Here is an 18192-nt window from a genome sequence, read left to right as displayed (position 1 = left end):
ACATATCAAAAATGCGAAACCCCCTCCCACTACCAATATATATATTACAGATTTTTTTTAAAAAAGTAATCTATTTCAGGGCAATAATAAATTACTAATGGATGGGTTTATGAAACAGCATTTCCTATATAAAACTGTGTCTTAAATGTCTGATATAAAATTCTTGGGCACAGATGTCCTTATATGTGCCAATTTAGATGAACAAAGGCTTAATTATGGTCTTTGTTAAACCATGGAAGTCCAGTGCTGGGCATCACAAGGCAAACACATAAATGTCAGGGCAATTTGTGGATGGGCCCTAGACATTAATGGCACATGTTTTAATAATAATGGAAACAACAAACTATTGCATACCTGTAGCTTCCAGATCCTGCTGGATTACAACTCCCATCATCCCTAACCATTGGCCATGCTGGCTGGGGCTGATGGGACTGGGGAGTCCAAAAAGATCTAGATGGCCGCACAGTCTCCACCTGTTATTTATAGTAACTAGATGCTATGTATTTATTTTTGGTCTATATGTTTATTCCATTTAGCACTGCCGTGCATATCTTTTTGATGACAAACAGAGTTATGGCTATGCCTCAGAGCACAGCTACCCCTCCCATTTAGTATGCGCAAATAGAAATCCCAATACTGGTTGGTGGATGAGTTACAGCAAATGTCCCATCAACAGATGCAATCCTATGCATATCTACTCAGAAGTAAGCCCCACCAAGTTCAGTGGGTCTTACTCTCATGTTAAGGAAGTCAAGAATGGCACCGTTAGCGGAATCTTTAGGTATGCAGAATGGCCCTCTGCTTACTTACCAGGCAAAACATGCATTTTATACAGTAGCTTCAGCTTCTCTGTAAGATCTCCATGGCATGCTGCACCTAGAAGAAGTCACATTTGCTGTATCAGAATTACTAATTATATTTTAATGCGGCACACACAATCTCCCAGACATTTAGAAATTACTTATCTATCTTAAATAAGGAATTATACCTTATTCATATGTAACCTCCACAAACATACATTGCAAATGCAGTGTGTGTGGGGGGGGAAGGATTTACCTGCTTCTTTAGATGCTATATATAGAGAAAACAAGGGTTATAATGTAGTAATCCATCCAATGTGGCCACATAGATACAATTTAGACTCCATGTCTGAAGACACAAACTCATGTATTCCAAATTAACTACTGAAGAGGGATCAAACAGTTAAATACTGGACTTTAGCTTTATTTTGGGGATTGTAAACTGTGTGCACATCCAATATGCATCTCAATTGCTTAGGAATATATTTGCATAATTGCAGTTTACTGTTTATTTGAATCCACCCACCACCATTGCCTTAATCTGAAAAAAATGTTGCCATATTATCTCACAGCAGAGTACATGCTGGAGAAAACTTTGACTATATGAGAATTTCACATGCATCAGATAAACTGGACTTTTGTTAGAAAAGACAATATGCCATGAGCAAGCTTTACTGGCATACAATGTACCTCTTTAAAATTCTTAACCACAAGATATTGAGGCATTAATGTGCTGAGCGCAATTCAGATGTTGCTTGGCTTTTGGGATGACAAATTCTTTACACACTTCAAGTGTTCCAATGTGTTTAGATTGTGGCTTATTATGTAATTACTACACAATAAATATATATCTATTTTATTTAATGGCAGAATCCAAATCCAACTAAAAACTGCAGGTTAACAGGTATAAGCTCTGATATTTCCCTTCTATTATATTAAAAAATATATAATTGAATGGGGTTTTTTTTTGGGGGGGGGAGAATAGTAATTGCTCCCATTAACCTATTGCTTTAAAATGATATAAACATATCCAGGTTATGAGAGCACATGTGTATATAGCCTTTTAAAATGCAATTATCTCACATAAGGCTGCATACCAAGCCAATGATTTCACAGTTAATGCAACTGGGAGAAACAGGCCTCAGGTTTACTAAAGCAGTTAAATACATGCATTCTTCTTACTTAGTCCAGAGACAAATTCCCGAAAGTTGATTAAGGAATCTCCATTTTCATCCAACAATCTGAACAAGCGTGCCGCCAAAACATCAGAGTGAGTACCACAGGCCCAAGGAAAGAGGAGAGCAAACATGCCCTTGAATTGTTCAAAGTCAATGCGGTACTGTTCTAAATAAGGCAAGCTTGGGTCATGGCGGTCCGTGGCATTGCTGGTGCCTCCCCAGTAGCAGCTAGTGAGATGCTCTGCCTGAAGAAAAGCAAGGCACACGACATTGCCATTATTAGGACAATATTCACATCTCTTCTGGCAGCAGCATCTGCCATCATGATTTACGCCACTTTTGAACAAATGCAATTGTTGACAAATTCCACCTGACCTAGAGTTGGCACACAGAGTGGTTAACATTACAGGACTATTACTGCTACACCAGGACAGAGGTGTCAACTTGAGTAAAATATTGGGAGGGGAGCCAGGTAAGCCCCACCCTGCATAATCGGTCACATGACAGGCACACTATTTGAATGGCAATGCCCATCAACTGGGAGGGGAAGGAATGGCCCCCTCAAATATTTTACTGGGGTGGCTGAAGGAATCTCAGCCCCTAGGAGTTGGCTCCTATGTACCAGGATGACCCTTTCTCCATAAAGCACAACCGTAACACAGAACCTAAATAAGATTACACCATCTACATTTTGTAGTCACAGAATCTTTTCTATTATGAAAAGTTCACAGGTACTATGGAAACACTGGCTATACACCCCCTCTCCACACATGTGAGTAACGATCAGGGACACGACTGTCAACCATGGAAAAGAAGAGTCCAGCTTGCCCGGTTCAAATCTTGCATCTATGCAAAAGCGTTTTATTGATTGACTGATTTCATTACATTTATAACCTGCTTTTCTTGTCTAGAACTCAAGATTTATTAACCTGTGCAGGTGGAAAAGGATGCTATCCCGACTTTGTCTTCTGCAGACAGAAAGGCTCCTTCCATTCACTGAAGGCTTTTGATCAAGTGCAGGGATCCCACTAGTAATGTGATGGCGACAGAAGGAGTGCCACCTCTCCTCTTACACAGTTCCGGAGGATCCCCAACCCTCAATAACAGTATGGGAGGTGATGTTGAGGGTTTCAGTCAGTTTCTTCCACCCTCTGCCAGTGGGGCTGTCCCTCAAGTTGAACTCCACACAGATGATGCTCCTGCCCACTGGAGTGAAGTCCAGATTCGGCCATATGTACTGATATACATCTCAGCTTCCATTATACAATGGCTATAGGCACCTTGCTCCAGTAATTGACATAAACGGCCTCGGCCCAGTATACCTGAAGGATATCCACCCCCCTTCATTCAGCCTGGACAATGAGGTCCAGCTCCGAGGGTCTTCTGGTGGTTCCCTCACTGCAAGAAGTGAGGTTACAGGGAACCAGGCAGAGGGCCTTCTCAGTAGTGGTACCCGCCCTGTGGAACGCCCTCCCATCAGATGCCAAGGAAATAAACAACTATCTGACTTTCAGAAGACATCTGAAAGTAGCCCTATTTTTAATGTTTGATCTTTTATCATGTTTTTAGTATTCTGTTGGGAGCTACCCAGAGTGGCTGGGGAAACCCAGCCAGGTGTGTGTATGTGTGTGTGTATGTATGTATGTATAAATGAATAAAACAACAACAACAGCAGCCACAACAACAACAACTAAAGGAGGGTTGCCTCTCCAAAGTTAGTGTCATGGATCTGAGCTCTCTGGATTGCTACTGAGTTCCTTTTTCAACATATTCTGTAATGGTATTTTTGCAAAAAGTTACTGGATTTTTAAAACAACAACCACAAGAACAAAAATTACTTGTGATTACCAATGTGAAAGAGCATCTACATGACAATTATATGGTTGGTTTCATTTCCCAATCTACATTTACTTTAATTAAAATATTCCATCCACATATTTACCATCAAAGTGGAAGTGAAATAGTTGCTTCTGCATTGTGGGTTGAACTCAAACACAGCTTATAGTTTTTTCCTTTTTCAAACTGTTTTGACAATCAACTGAAATTTCACTGAAATCGGTGAGAAAATATATATGGAAGGGTACACAGGCAACCTATATAATACTACTAAACAATGAATAAACTAGACAGCTATTTCAAATTTACCTTGAAAAGGGTGTAGAGTTCCTCCAGTTCATCTATTGTAAAAGAGGTTTCTGTCACTATGGTTCGTACCTTTCAAAATTTGTAAGCAGAAAGAGTTTAGGTGCATGTAAGGCATTAGAAACCAAAACTCAAGAGACGATTGATTAAAATGGCACTCCAAGAACCTACCACATTGCGTTTGGTAGTGTCTTCTAGAGTCTGGATCACCTTCAATCTCTGTTTGAATCTCATTTGTTCAATCAAATCTGCCCGTATGCTTCCAAATTTCTAAAGGGAAAAATTATCACTCAGCTTTGCTGTAAACCTAGACAGTCAGATCTGTAACTGGTTAAAGAACAGGAAGCAAAGAGCAGGAATAAATGGGACTGTTCTCAAAATGGAACGACGGGAGAAGTGAGATTCCCGAAGTATCAATATTGGGACCTGCACTTTTTAATATGCTCATACATGACCTGGAGTTAGAACAGTGTGGAGTCTAACATGTTGCTTGTTTTTGTGTTTGTTTCCTCACGTTTTTACATTTAATCACTGATATTTTTTCCTCAAATCACCTCATAGGATGTTCTGATGAGCCTGAAGATATCCACCTCAGGATAAGGCCCTACATCGTCACTGAGCAGTGAGTGAAGGTGAGGAATTGGTGGCAGAGTGCTGTCCTTATTGGTCACGCTGTCCAAATACCTACAGGTGGGAAAAGGAATCAAATGGAAGCACTGTAAGGCACGTCTTTGTGTGTAAAATTAATCCAAGCTTAAAAGCACTGTACATTCCATTTGTCCCCCAAAATTTATTTAAAAACACTCACACCCAGCAAGTTCAGGTTTGTTACAGTGCTTAGTATGGGCATCTCCAGGTAAGGGCTGGAAATGCCCCCTGCCTGAAGCCCTCAAAAGCCACTGCCAGTCAGGGTAGACAATACTGAGCTACATGGACCAATGGTCTGAGGGAATAAAGGCAGCTTCCAATGTTCCTAAACAGCTCAGAATGAACTCCAAATGATTGCAGATTATAGCATCAACCCTGTAAAGGAGACAATTACTAAACAACTGTGTGTTTGTGATGGAGACTGGGAGATAATGGCTCAGCTAAGGCAATTCAGCTGCTCCCTTCCAGTTAGCTAAATGAAAATAATAATGTTGGCAAAGCTTGTTGATGGAAGTCAAGCCGTAAGATGTCTGGCTTTTGGATTGTCACAGAAAATCATGTGGAAGAAAATGCTTCCCAGAAAACAGCATATCCTGTGACTAAACTCTGAATAAGACACACCTGAATTTAAGCACTAGCCTAGTAGCCATAGGCCAGGCATAGGCAAACTCGGCCCTCCAGATTTTTTGGGACTACAACTCCAATGATCCCTAGCTAACAGGACTAGTGGTCAGGGACGATGGGAATTGTAGTCCCAAAATATCTGGAGGGCCAAGTTTGCCTACACCTGCCATAGGCTATCAGGAATGCCATGCAGGGTGAATGTTGTGGGCTAGTGGAGGATGGACTGAGTGCGACATCCCTCCTCTCAACCCAGCATGAAAACCAAGTGGGCTGCTAGAGGAGGAAAGTCCCATTTTCTACACCCAGCATGCAAATGCAGCTGCCATTCCAACAGGCTAGTAAAATCTTTTGAGGCTAATAAATTCTATAGGCTTGCTTGGACTGTTGTTCAGTCTGTATCAAGAGACTGCGCCATATAACTGAGTTGCAATGCATGAGATCCCTGGGTGATTTCTCAGGGTGATTTCTCAGCCCTTAGTAACAGAGCTGGGAAAGACTTTGCTTTGGGTGCTGTTGCCAGTTCAGCACTGTCAGTACTACGTGGCACTGAATCATGTTAGTGGCTCCTCTAAGGCAGCTCTTTCTAATGAAATCAAATCATAGTGCCAGAGACGGGGGGAATAGACTCGAGCAAAGGTGCTCCAATGCTAGCTAGTGGCTAATTAGGGAGACAGAACACGATGAGTCAAAGTTATTCATTTAATGGCTATGCTTTCCCTTTATTACATGGAAAGCCCTTTTGGCAATGAAATGTTACTGATTTAAATAGGGGAGTGGTATGTTGCAAGAGCATTATGTACGACGGTCCCAACTGCAAGATATTTTAAGCTTAGTTTATGTATATGCTGCTTTTCCACATGGAACTGTGCTGAAAGTAGCTCACACCAAACATCTACTTACTGTCAACATATATAACAATTGGAATATGTAAAAGCAAATTTGTTATATGACATTATAAATTCAAACAAAGCAAAAAAACAGTTCAATACGTATCTTATAAATTCAGCATTACAATGAAATAGTCTAGACTTAATGCATAACAATTACAGTGCTGGGAAGAAGCTGTGGGGAGATATTTAAATATTTAACCATCCTAGTTAACAATAGAACTGCTAGCACATTTGCAAAAAGCTAAGCAGGGTCCTGTATGGTTTCAAATTGGATTGGGGGAGGGGGTGCTGCGTGTTGAGATTCCTGCATTGCAGGGAATTGGACTAGATGAGATTCCCAAAGGCAAAACTTACCTTCCAAGCACTGTCATCGCTTCCCCGTCATCTTTACAATTCAGCAACTTGTCAACATTTGCATCTAGCACAGCCAGTGCCAACTGGAATATCACCTTTATGCCTTCGTAGAAGAAACAGTCCACAACAACCACGGCACTTTCAAAGGGCATTACACTGAGGAAGAGTGTGAGGAACCAGGAAAGGGATATAGTGGAAATGACCCCCAAGTCCTGCATACAGTCATATAATTGTGGAACATAATCTCGAGCTAACTCTTCAAAGACACCTTGATCCACCAGAGCTCCTGCAATACATAATCAGTATTTGACATATATGAAATGTTGATTCATAGAACGTGCATTTAAGCCTATCTAGAAAAGCAGTGTGGAATCATTTTGCAATTAGCTTACACTGAACTACATTACAATATATTGCCACTCAGGAATCATCCTTTCATCATTAATTTACTTTTTGGGTTTATGTATTGAAAAGAATCTGCTTCATGCAACTGACAAACATTACAAAAATCCATTACTCTGGGTCCTATTGCTCTAATTGGATCATCATAATAGCATAAGGTCTTTATTGATTTTGACTTTTGCAGACTAAAAACAAAAAATATATTTTATAGACTAGGAACAAAATAGGGAATGGCTATGTTTGGACATGATGTGAAACAAGATATAAAAGGCAGTTCTCCAAAACACAAGGCAGAAGCCCAGCCACTCAAATGTCATTCAGCATCAATGAATTCAAGTATCCCTCCCCCATTGGCAGACCAAACCTCACTTTCCGGCAGCTTAAGAATTAGGTCGGAAATTCCCAGTGATTATGCTCTTACAAGTCTCCTTTGACATACCAACAACTCTCGTGTTGTAGTAATCTGGCAGCATGCGCTCACACAAAGCCACAAGCAGCCAGAATGCTTCCTCTTCCTTTGCATACAAAAGCAGTACCGATGTAACAATATTCATGGCCTAGAAAAAAGTACATTCAAAAGTACATATACTAGATGTTAAATGGTCTAGATAACAGAGTCAATCAACAACAGCCCTAGTTTGGGGCTAGTTTCAGAAAGTAGCAAGTGATTCCACAAAGTATTTTTCGAAGATGTTGAACCATGCAGCCTGGCCAACGTCAACAAGTTATCACACACTGACTCTCTCTCTCTCTCTCTCTCTCTCTCTCTCTCTCTCTCTCTCTCTCTCTGTGTGTGTCTCCCTCATTTCCCATTCCCTTGGAAATGTGCAGAGGCAAAAGCCATCCTTTTCAAAGTCCAAGATATGTGACTAAAAATGGAGAAGTAGTCTACTGTGTTACTACATAACAACAGTTTTAAATCAGTCACCAGTTTTAAATCAAAGTCACTCCCTTTAATGGCAAACCAGGTGGTGGATGCTGGTGGTTCTGTAGTAGCCACAAGATGGATATATCAGCATGCTAAGGGATCCCTGAGGTTTGCAGAAGTTCTACCCCACCCCAAAAATCTTAAAGACAAAATCTTAAACATCCAGATGCACACAAGCCCAATGACCATCTGAGTATATTCAGCAGTGTCAGTTGGAAATGAAAACCACAAAAGACCCAAGTGTGGGGGGAGGAGAGAAGAGTTGAATGTCCTGCTTGGCTGGACTTTGAAAAGGAGAATTCCTGTTATAAGGGATCATATATTGCACCATTTTGCTGCAAGTCCCACTTGTTAAATTCCAGGAAGATTTAAAATTTCCAGCCTACTCTACTAGATCAAAATTTACCATAAGTGCATGGAAGGTTTGGCCTCTGTGTGCAACAATAAATAGAGGGATGAGTGAAGGAATTTGGGTTCTCCAAAATGAAATGAGTTTGAATTACCTGGCAGTATCCTATGTTTGGATTTCTAAATGCATAAGCAGTTAGTACTCTCCTCAGAGCAGCAATACCCATCTCATTCTGGAATGCAGGATGCTCTGGGAGAGAGCGGTGCAAATCCCTCTCAATCTCTTCTGTGGCGAGATTGTATTTCCCCATAGACTTCTCCACCAAGTCTTCATAATAGCCAGCGTGGGTGGCCATTTCATTAATAGCTCCTAAAAATGCAACAGAGCAAAATTGACAAAAGAGAAAGTAGGTTACAGATATAGGCCAGGATCCAAAACAACTGCACAGTGAGTTGTGCATGCCCAAGAAGGACATGCCCCCCCCACCCGCAATGCTAATTGGCAAATCATTTTTGAAGCTAAGAAGGTTTTCACAAAGTCTGTGATATGGCATAAGGGTTTGCTGTTAAAATAATAAAAAAACTCTCTCACCATTCAAATGTGCCTGAAGTGATTCTTTGGATTTCAGCCACTGAGTACATTAAGGTAAAGGTAAAGGTATCCCTGCCCGTACGGGCCAGTCTTGACAGACTCTGGGGTTGTGCGCCCATCTCACTTAAGAGGCCAGGGGCCAGCGCTGTCCGAAGACACTTCCGGGTCACGTGGCCAGCGTGACATCGCTGCTCTGGCGAGCCAGAGCCACACACGGAAACGCCGTTTACCTTCCCACTGGTAAGCGGTCCCTATTTATCTACTTGCACCCGGAGGTGCTTTCGAACTGCTAGGTTGGCAGGCGCTGGGACCGAGCAGCGGGAGCGCACCCCGCCGCAGGGATTCGAAACGCCGACCTTTCGATCGGCAAGTCCTAGGCGCTGAGGCTTTAACCCACAGCGCCACCTGCGTCCCACTGAGTACATTAATCAGGTCCTATTCTTACAAAACCTCCCATGCTCAAGTTAACTGTCATAGACCTTTGGTTTACCAGTGAGTTAACACACCTGCCTCCTCTTCTATGAAAAGTTTTGCAGACTTAGTGGCAAGCCTACTGTGAGGGATCCAAGATATTCTGTATACAACCCCAAATACAGTCATACTAACAAGTGTGTTTGTGTTTCTGTGTACACACACACACACACACACAGAGAGAGAGAGAGAGAGAGAGAGAGAGAGAGGAAGAGGGAGAGGGAAATGTTCATTCAAATACTATAGCAGAATGCAGTTTTATGTTCTGTGGTAAGCTACTTATAAATAGGTCATAAGAAATTTGCAATCCCCTTAATAGTTTCTCACGCCTATTATGCAAGCCCACAAAAAGCCTGCTTTGAGTTCTAAGTCCCACTGCTGGCTCCATGATTTGGGGGCACTTCAGCAAGGCATCCTCAGCTGACCCCAGATTGGCTGCACAAACTGAGAATTCTATCGTTCCGTCTCTCTCTGTCTTGGTGCTGCATATAAAGCAAAAAAGGTAGGGCATTGGAAGTATCTGTTCAGGTGCATGGACAAAGCTCTCACTGCTCCTTTTTTCAACCCAGGAGAACAGATTTAACTGGTAAGATCATTTCTCCCTAATTTAAAAAAAGTATCTGTTAATCCCTAGCAATTTAATGAAGTACACATTAGTCCACCTGCCTGCTGTTAACTAAATTCCTTGTGGAACTTGACACCTAGGCCTACATCACAGAGGAGAATCGTGAAGGACCCTTTTATATGCTTTGCTGTACACTTCTTCTGAAGCAAAATTATTTTGGGCTGCCAGGAAGACACTATTGATTGACCCGAAAGAAAAACAGTTTCCTGCAGTGAATAGTAAGCCAGCTTTCCCACCAAGAAGTTGAACTTCCAAATCTCTTATTTTGTTTTCACTGGTTGGTAAAATATACCTCACCAATTTAGGCCACAATCCTAAACACAATTACCAAGTAAATTCCACAGAGAGACTTTCTTCTAAGTAAACACACTTAGGACTGCAATTGTCAATCTCCATTTATCTGCAGCCAACATGTCCACTAGGGCACTGACATAATGAACTCCACAGAAGGAAAAAGATCATATGGGAAACCTTTGACTTACCATTAATAAAACAATGTTATCTACTGATACCCACCTGACAGGAGTAGCCAGAGTTCCCCTCTCATGCTTTCCGGAATACCTTTCAGCACAAGGTCTCTTGTTTTCTCAGTCCGATACATACAGATGCCTTGGCCATATTCTGCGAAATGAATCTTCCAAGCTTGTTCTTTCAAAAATTCTTTTGCCTTAAAAATAATGGAGAGTACGATATACAGAACTAAAAACGCTGTGTAACACAATCCTGTAATGCAAAAGAAGAAGCCACCCCCCAAAATGTCATTTAATCCTTAATTTTATTATCAGGAATAGTGTTTCAGCAAAGCTTTCTCAGTATACTCATTTTTAACATGACATTTTCTCATCTTGATGTCGCCTCCTAAGCATTTATGTATGTCCCCATGTACAGACGTATTTGCAAAAAAGCTACAAGCACTAACTATTATGACACGATGATTTCAAAATACACTAAAATGACATGCAGACGAGGAACATTTTCCACCCAGAAGCCACATTCCCTTCTGGGAAAACTTCTGCGGGCTACATACCCATGGCGGGCATGGCTAGCGGCAAGAGTGGGTACAGCAAGGTGTGCAAATTACCTTTGTACAGTAGTAGGTGAGTTTCCTACACAAACACACATCCATTTCTCAGCCCTTTTTGCTTCCCTGGATGGAGAATAACGAGAGTTCAAGGACACATTTCAGCCAGGCAAAAACACTCAAGAAGAATGTTGCTGCGGGGGGGGGGGGGGAACCTTTAGAGAGATCCAAGGGCCAGCGAGAGGCCTCGAGGGCTGCATTTAATCTCTGGGCCTGAGGCTCCCCCACCCTTGGGATCCCCATCAATCTCTCCCTCCACCTTGTTGACAACAGAATCCATAAGGAAAATTAATAGGTCTAAGTCAGTGGGGAGGAACCTCAGGCCCAGCGGCCAAATGCAGCCTTTTAGGCATCTCTTTTTGGCCCCACTCCATCCCAAACACCACATGAGTGCTTTTGCCTGGGTACAATGTGCCCTTGAGCTGCTATGACGCCTTTCGCCTGCCTGGATGGAAGATGACTGGTGTGTGTAGCAACCTGTGACACTTTGGCAGGGCTGGAGTGTAACCTGCTGTGCCAAGGTAAGAGTCACCTTGCTCTGCCCACTCCTGCATCTGTTCCTGCCCACTGCTGGTATGAGGAAGGTATAGTTTGCATCTGTTAACAATTAATGCAGTAATCTAAATGAGAGCTAAAAAAAAAGGAAAGAAGGCGGCGTGACCTACTAATTTAGGGTTGAATTCTTCAGGTGAACGCCTCCGGTACATGGTCATTAGTGCCTGGGTTACAGTTGGGATGCTGTTGCCATTCAGGTTGAACTGCCGCTCTCCATCTGCTTCGGAACTAAGGCTTCTCTGAGGGCTTGAGGAGAGAATGCTACTTGTCCTTGAATATACCTGAATGGAGGAGGGGGGAAATCCCCACAATTTTATGAACTGTTCAGGTGCGGGAAGGAAAAGGGCAAGGATCAGTTTGTTTCCACCGTGCTAGAGTAGTGGTACCCACCGAGTTGCGAATTGCAGATGCACACAAGGGCTTTCTGAGTTTTTAAATAGCTACATGTCAGGAAGCAGTTTGGCCCGCGCCTCTTCTCCTGTCACACTGCCCACCCTTCTCCGCTGCCAGCCTTTGTGCTGAGCTCGAGTAATTGGAACTACAGAGGGTGGGAAAGGAAAGGGCAGCCAGACTGCAGCACTGCAGCAGACAATCCACTTTGGCCAAATGTATTCTGCCATGAAGCCTCAAAGGCATGGCCCACCCCCACCCACGGCACTCGAATCAGAAGCCTCAACCCCTTCAAATTAGAAGCCTGCACCATGGTTGTTTGCAATGCTGAGTTCCTGTTAAAATCATAAAGAAACTGCAGTGGATTTCAGGACCGACATTCGGCCAACAGAAACAAGCTCCAAGGAGCACAAATGCATCCAAGCAGTAAAATAATAATAATAATAATAATAATAATAATAATAATAATAATTTATTATTTATACCCCGCCCATCTGGCTGGGCCTCCCCAGCCACTCTGGGCGGCTTCCATAAAAACCAAAAATACAGTAAAATATCACACGTTAAAAACTTCCCTGAACAGGGCTGCCTTAAGATGTCTTCTGAATGTCAGGTAGTTGTTTATCGCTTTGACATTTGCTGGAAGGGCGCTCCACAGGGTGGGCGCCACTACCGAGAAGGCCCTCTGCCTGGTTCCCTGTAGCTTCGCTTCTCGCAATGAGGGAACCGCCAGAAGGCCCTCGGCGCTGGACTTCAGCGTCCGGGCAGAATGATGGGGGTGGAGACGCTCCTTCAGGTATACTGGACCGAGGCCGTTTAGGGCTTTAAAGGTCAGCACCAACACTTTGAATTGTGCTCGGAAACATACTGTGCTCGGAAAGCATTCAATCCTTCCATAAAATATTTTTTAAACGTTTTCTATAGTATCCCACACCCCAATGCCACATTATTTGAATGGAAGTGGAAGGTTTTCAATGAGCAACATAATATGTTTATGAACTTCCACAGGCAAGGTTATTAAAAATATGTACCTAGGAGCAATCTAAGAGCTGATTTAGAAGAGCAATAAAATTATGCTAGTTCTGAAGGATATTGTGGTCCACAAAGCCAGAGCAGTTATTTGCCAGAAGACATTTGCACCTTCGGAGTTTATTATTATTATTAAAGAGGAGCTTTGTATAAATAACAGCTCCCAGAAACTTAATTGGTAAAAGCACTGGGCAAACTAAATGTGCAACAGCTCTCTTATCAGAGATGCTCGGCTTGTTGGGGGAAGCAATATTGCAGTGGGCCTCTTGTGGCCCTCCTGTAATCATATCCTCCTGTTAGTAGTCTGGCAATTCAATGGATGCAGCGCCATGCATATCTGTCAGACTGTGTCCCTGGGACAGTAGCCGTATTCATATGCTGCACTAATCTGTGGTTTAGCTCTATGTGGATGAGCCAGAATGAGTCTGAGTGAACCTGGGACCCTGGTTTTTAAAAATGAAACAAAAATCAAAGGCAACAAACCTCTGGTTAGTTTAATTGGCCAGCTTAATAACCCAGGATCCCTAGGAAGTGGAGCATGCTTGGTCTCATCCAGGTAGTGGTAAACCATGGTTCTGCACTACTAGCAATTGTAGACAGTGTGAAAGTGATCACCTTAATAACATAAAAGATGGAAGCCAAACTGCAACCAGATTCGTCTGGGAGGTAATAAAGGGGAAGCAGAAACGAGAAAGGCTCTCCAAGCAAGAATGGTGAACAGCTTTTCAACACTGCCGTTTTAAGTTAAATTGATTTTAATGACTTTTTAAAAAAGTGTTTAAAGAGACAGAGAAGTCTCTATCTTTTCAATGCCCTTATGTGTCCCCTCTGACTTCCTAGTTCCAGGCAGAAGCTTACTGTGCATGAAGTCTACTGCCATCCATGCCTGGAGGATTGTGTTTAATGTGGGGAAAACAACAAACCGTCTTGTGGTATCTTAGAGACTAGTTCATTTATTATAGCATAAACCAAACAATGGAACTTCAATGGGAAATTTCAGGGTAGGGTAAAAGCTGCTGAATTAGCACTTTGAAGATGTTCAATCTATCACCTGTGGCTTGAATTGAAATAACAGGTTCTAATCCCACTACAGGTGTTGAATTAATTTATCAATGCCAGGATGCTTCTGTTATCAACAGTGTTTCATGAATATCTAAGTAATTATTTTGCACACACTTGAGCATTAACACAAATCATCACTGTCTTAGTTGCTTTTCCCTGTCTGCCCAAGTTTGTGGGAAAAGCCTTTACCATGATACATGTGTTAGTCTTTAAAGTACCACAAAATTCTGCTGTTTTGGCTGAAACAACCTAACACGGCTACCCCTTTGGGAACCTGGCTTGGTGTATCACAAGTTGTTTGGACCCACAGCTGAAAGAAGCCCCATGACCATATTGAGCTGAAAGCAGGAACTGAGGGACCATTGACTGCTTACTGACCTTTCCAAGACTGTGAAAGTATTTATACTTCCAGCCATTATTAAATCAGTCATGCTCAAAAATAGCACATGTCAAAAGACAAATACAGTTAACTAAATCATCTGATTCAAAGAGGTGAACTTTTAAATGGCTTGTTGCCACTTTTTTTTTAAAAAAAAATCTGACCATAATTTTATGATTTGACAAGCTAGCCACTATGTCTTAAAATCTTCAGTCTTGGTCATTTGGTCATTTCTCCAAGCTCATTAGAATCCATTTGTAATATAAACAAATTACTTTTATAATTAATTACTGCAATTTTATGTACACTCCATCATGCTACTTTCTGCTGGGTTTTTATTGCCTTGTATTTCATTTCCAAGTTGGCATACATTCAGCAGTCAATAGCTGGCATTTTGCTGACACCAGCATTAGGCAACTTTCCAGACAAGAGGATATCTGCTGAATATGGGTAAATATTTCCTCTCCCCTTCCCAACATTTAACCTTAAAAGCAGATAACCTCTTTTAATAGAAGATACTTGGTTTTTCTGAAACCAAGGTTCTGGGATGCAGAGTTAACAGTTGCTGATGAGATTACTCAGTCTCCATGCGCCAGACTGTGTCTTTGTCTAATTCAAATATACACATAGATGTGGTTTACGATGCAACATCAAACCACAGGTTGTAGTTAGGCACCCGAGTATTTGGCCCATGTGTTTTTTGGTTCCCACACACCCAAGCAAACTTATAATTGAGGGAACCAAAGTATGCAAAGCACTAATGGTCAGTATGGTGAGGCAGAGCCATAGAGCCACCCTCCCAACACTGGCCTTGCTACAGCTTACCTTGGCATGGTTAGGTAACGTTGGGGCTGTTCAGATGCAGCACCAGGAGTGCTAAATTAGTTGCACCGTTGCATCTGCACAAACCTGAGCAGGCCATCATCCTGCCCCCAGCCCTGTCCAGGTAAGCTATAGTGCCGCCAAGTTGGGCCAATGTGATCAGCTAAGCAATCTTTTTCCTTTTTTTTGAGGGGGAGATATTAAGACATGCTAAAACAGGCTTTCCCCATATTGCTGACATAGCCCTTCAGCACTACATGAAAAGTGCAGAAACAAATATTCAATACCGGTTGTTTTGAGCTCAATCCTGATATCTGTTTCAGATTTCAAGAAACTGTGAAACAACAGGATAGTGCCTCTAATTATGGGCAAAGATCTTCTTTTCATTACTTAAATGTAGCCACAGCTCCTCTCCAAACCCTCTTGTATTAGGGAACAGGGCTTCTGAGTCAAAGCATAACTTTAGGAGCCCTGACACCACTCATAAGTTTTGTGGCATGGAAAAGGCTTTTGATACAGTGAACGGGCACCTCTGATACATGCAAGTGACAGGGCAACTGTGTGGCAAGTAGATAACATGGTGTAAAGACTTTTTTCTGTGTAGACTATGTCCTCTATCATATGGACTAGCATATATTTCCATAGATATCCCCATAATTACTATTACTGGATGCATAATTACTATTACTGGATGCAGCTATCAGAGGTGCCATTATGATATCAGAGGGCATTTATTATGTCCAAGCAGCTTTCTTTCCCACAAAACCTTGATCATACATGTTCTTAAAAGCCAGCATAAGATTTTAAGGGAAGTACATGATAGACAATTTTACACTCTATACTATCAGAATGCAGCAGCAGCCTTCTGCCCAATGTGCAATTTTTACATGTCCAGAAAAAGACTTATATGAAAGCATTTCCAAACAGTCAATGGTTGATGTGCATTCTCAGATGGAAGATGGGCATGAGAGGGTTTAACCATATGCCTCAGCAATTCATTAATAAGATCAAAACAGCCTCATGTCAATGGAGTTCTGCAAAAAGGAATCTTTACACTGAATTTATTACTTGGGAGCAGCTACTTGAAATTATATAATTTTACTAATCTGAAATTAACTGAATACTTCCTGACATTGACAACATCTACTCACCTCATCATCTGAGCTGTTGTAACTGCCAGAAATCTCTTTTTCAGAGTATATTTTGGAAGTAGTTTGCTGGAGAAAATCAGAAATTCTCTGAACCAGAAAGTCTCTGTCTTTTAAATTGGCAAAGAGAAATGTCATTCGATTTTTGGTGCTAATAGACAATGGGCTAGGTAATACACTAGAGCTGTCAGCCTTTTCCACAATAGTCACCTAAGGGAGAGGAGGGCAAAAGAAAATACACACATACAATTGGTCATATTCCAATAACATATTCCAACAACATCTGGCAATGGCACAATCTTAAATACAATTGGATTATATAATCATTTTCTAAGGCACCCTCACAGCAGTGAAGCTGAATATCTTATGGCCTTTCCATGTATCCATTTCTGCACACTTCTGGAGCTGCACAGGGATCACAGTCTTATGATATAAGACTAAATAATCTATGAGATCTATCAGTCTGAGCAGGTCTACCAGAGGCACCTAAGGGTGAGGGTTTAAGGGAAGAGGTACAATTTTCTTCCAGGAACTCTGAGAGCTCTAACATTTTGTTATTCAGCAAAGAAGTGAGTAAATATCTCTCGAAAGGAGCACTACTGCGATTTAGCAATTCAGCCCTTGCAACGATGATGTTTCAGACATTTAGGAAATCTGCATTTCAGGAAAAAAACTGGCCAGAGCAAAAGCAAGGTACAAGGTGGTAGCAGAAACCTAAGAGTAGTATGGAGACAGGTTGTCTCATTTAGTGACAGTCTCGTGCCCCAAACTGTGCTAATGCCAGGAATATAGAAAACTGCCTAATACCAGGTCAGAGAGTTTCTCTCTCTAAACCAATATTGCCTATCCTGAATGGCAATGATTCGACACGGTCTCTCATTATCATCTGCTGCTTGAACACTTTTAACTAGAGATGAGAGGGACTGAACCAAGGACCTTCTGTATGTGAAATATGGTTCTATTTCTGAGATATGGTCCTGCTTCTAAGTCTTAACATTGGCTCATATACAATTAACTGTGTAACGCTCTCTCTCTCTCTCTCTCTCTCTCTCTCTCTCTCTGTGTGTGTGTGTGTGTAGTTGTGAGATTTTCATTTCAGGAACAGTGCATTAGTTAGAAATGAAAACAGTATGCTCAAAGACCCTTCTGAAGACCATGAAGAAAAGTTTTTAAAAGCTTTAAATCACTGCTTCCAGATAGCTTATCAGAAGCAATAAAAATTGCATTAGGCACTTCAGGATAATAGGCATTTCAATGTACAGAGGCTTTAGTTTCAGTTTGCAGGGTTTTTTATTTTAATGATCTATGGTCAAGCATTATTACAGAGTTTTAATGTTTCATTAGCAGAAAGGGTAATTTGTTGCCATCCTCCCTTTCATTTAACATATCCTATTAAATTGTATTGGAATATCAGCAGCTATGTTACTTAAATGATATTGTCTTAATACTTCTCCCAGCCAGGTTCTTACTTCCTTTATATAAGCTATAGATCTGTTCATAATGCAAGACAGCCACATTAACAATGCATATTTCCAATTAAAAGGGAATGTGTTTTAATAGTCCTTCCTAAGAACATGAAAGTAGCCCTTGATCAGGCCAATGACCCACCTAGTCCAGCATCCTGTTCTCTCTCCGGCCAGATGTCTATGGGAAGTTCACAAACAGGACCTGAACACAACAACACTCTCCCCACTTGCAATTCCCAGCAAACTTCCCAATAGGCC

At 41.7% G+C, this 18192-nt stretch overlaps 1 protein-coding gene across 2 annotated transcripts in view; it reads right to left on the bottom strand.

Moving 5' to 3' along the window:
* Positions 1-18192, bottom strand: part of TBC1D9 (TBC1 domain family member 9) — a 51425-nt gene that overhangs the window by 5767 nt on the left and 27466 nt on the right. The window contains exons 7-17 of one of the 2 annotated variants that reach the window (XM_083755416.1): positions 16472-16678; positions 11749-11919; positions 10519-10669; positions 8470-8684; positions 7478-7595; positions 6637-6922; positions 4675-4804; positions 4292-4390; positions 4124-4192; positions 1983-2223; positions 811-876 (exon numbers count right to left, since the gene is read on the bottom strand). In XM_083755416.1, the coding sequence (XP_083611542.1) occupies positions 811-876; positions 1983-2223; positions 4124-4192; positions 4292-4390; positions 4675-4804; positions 6637-6922; positions 7478-7595; positions 8470-8684; positions 10519-10669; positions 11749-11919; positions 16472-16678 (1753 nt within the window). Of the gene's footprint in view, positions 1-810; positions 877-1982; positions 2224-4123; positions 4193-4291; positions 4391-4674; positions 4805-6636; positions 6923-7477; positions 7596-8469; positions 8685-10518; positions 10670-11748; positions 11959-16471; positions 16679-18192 lie in introns of both variants that reach the window. The other variant, XM_083755415.1, reaches the window with a different exon arrangement.

This window comes from Podarcis gaigeae (genome assembly GCF_964106915.1).
Source record: "Podarcis gaigeae genome assembly, chromosome: 9".
NCBI classification, from domain to species: Eukaryota; Metazoa; Chordata; class Lepidosauria; order Squamata; family Lacertidae; genus Podarcis; species Podarcis gaigeae.
Note: the sequence above shows the minus strand (reverse complement) of the source record. Positions and strands in the feature narration are given on the sequence as shown.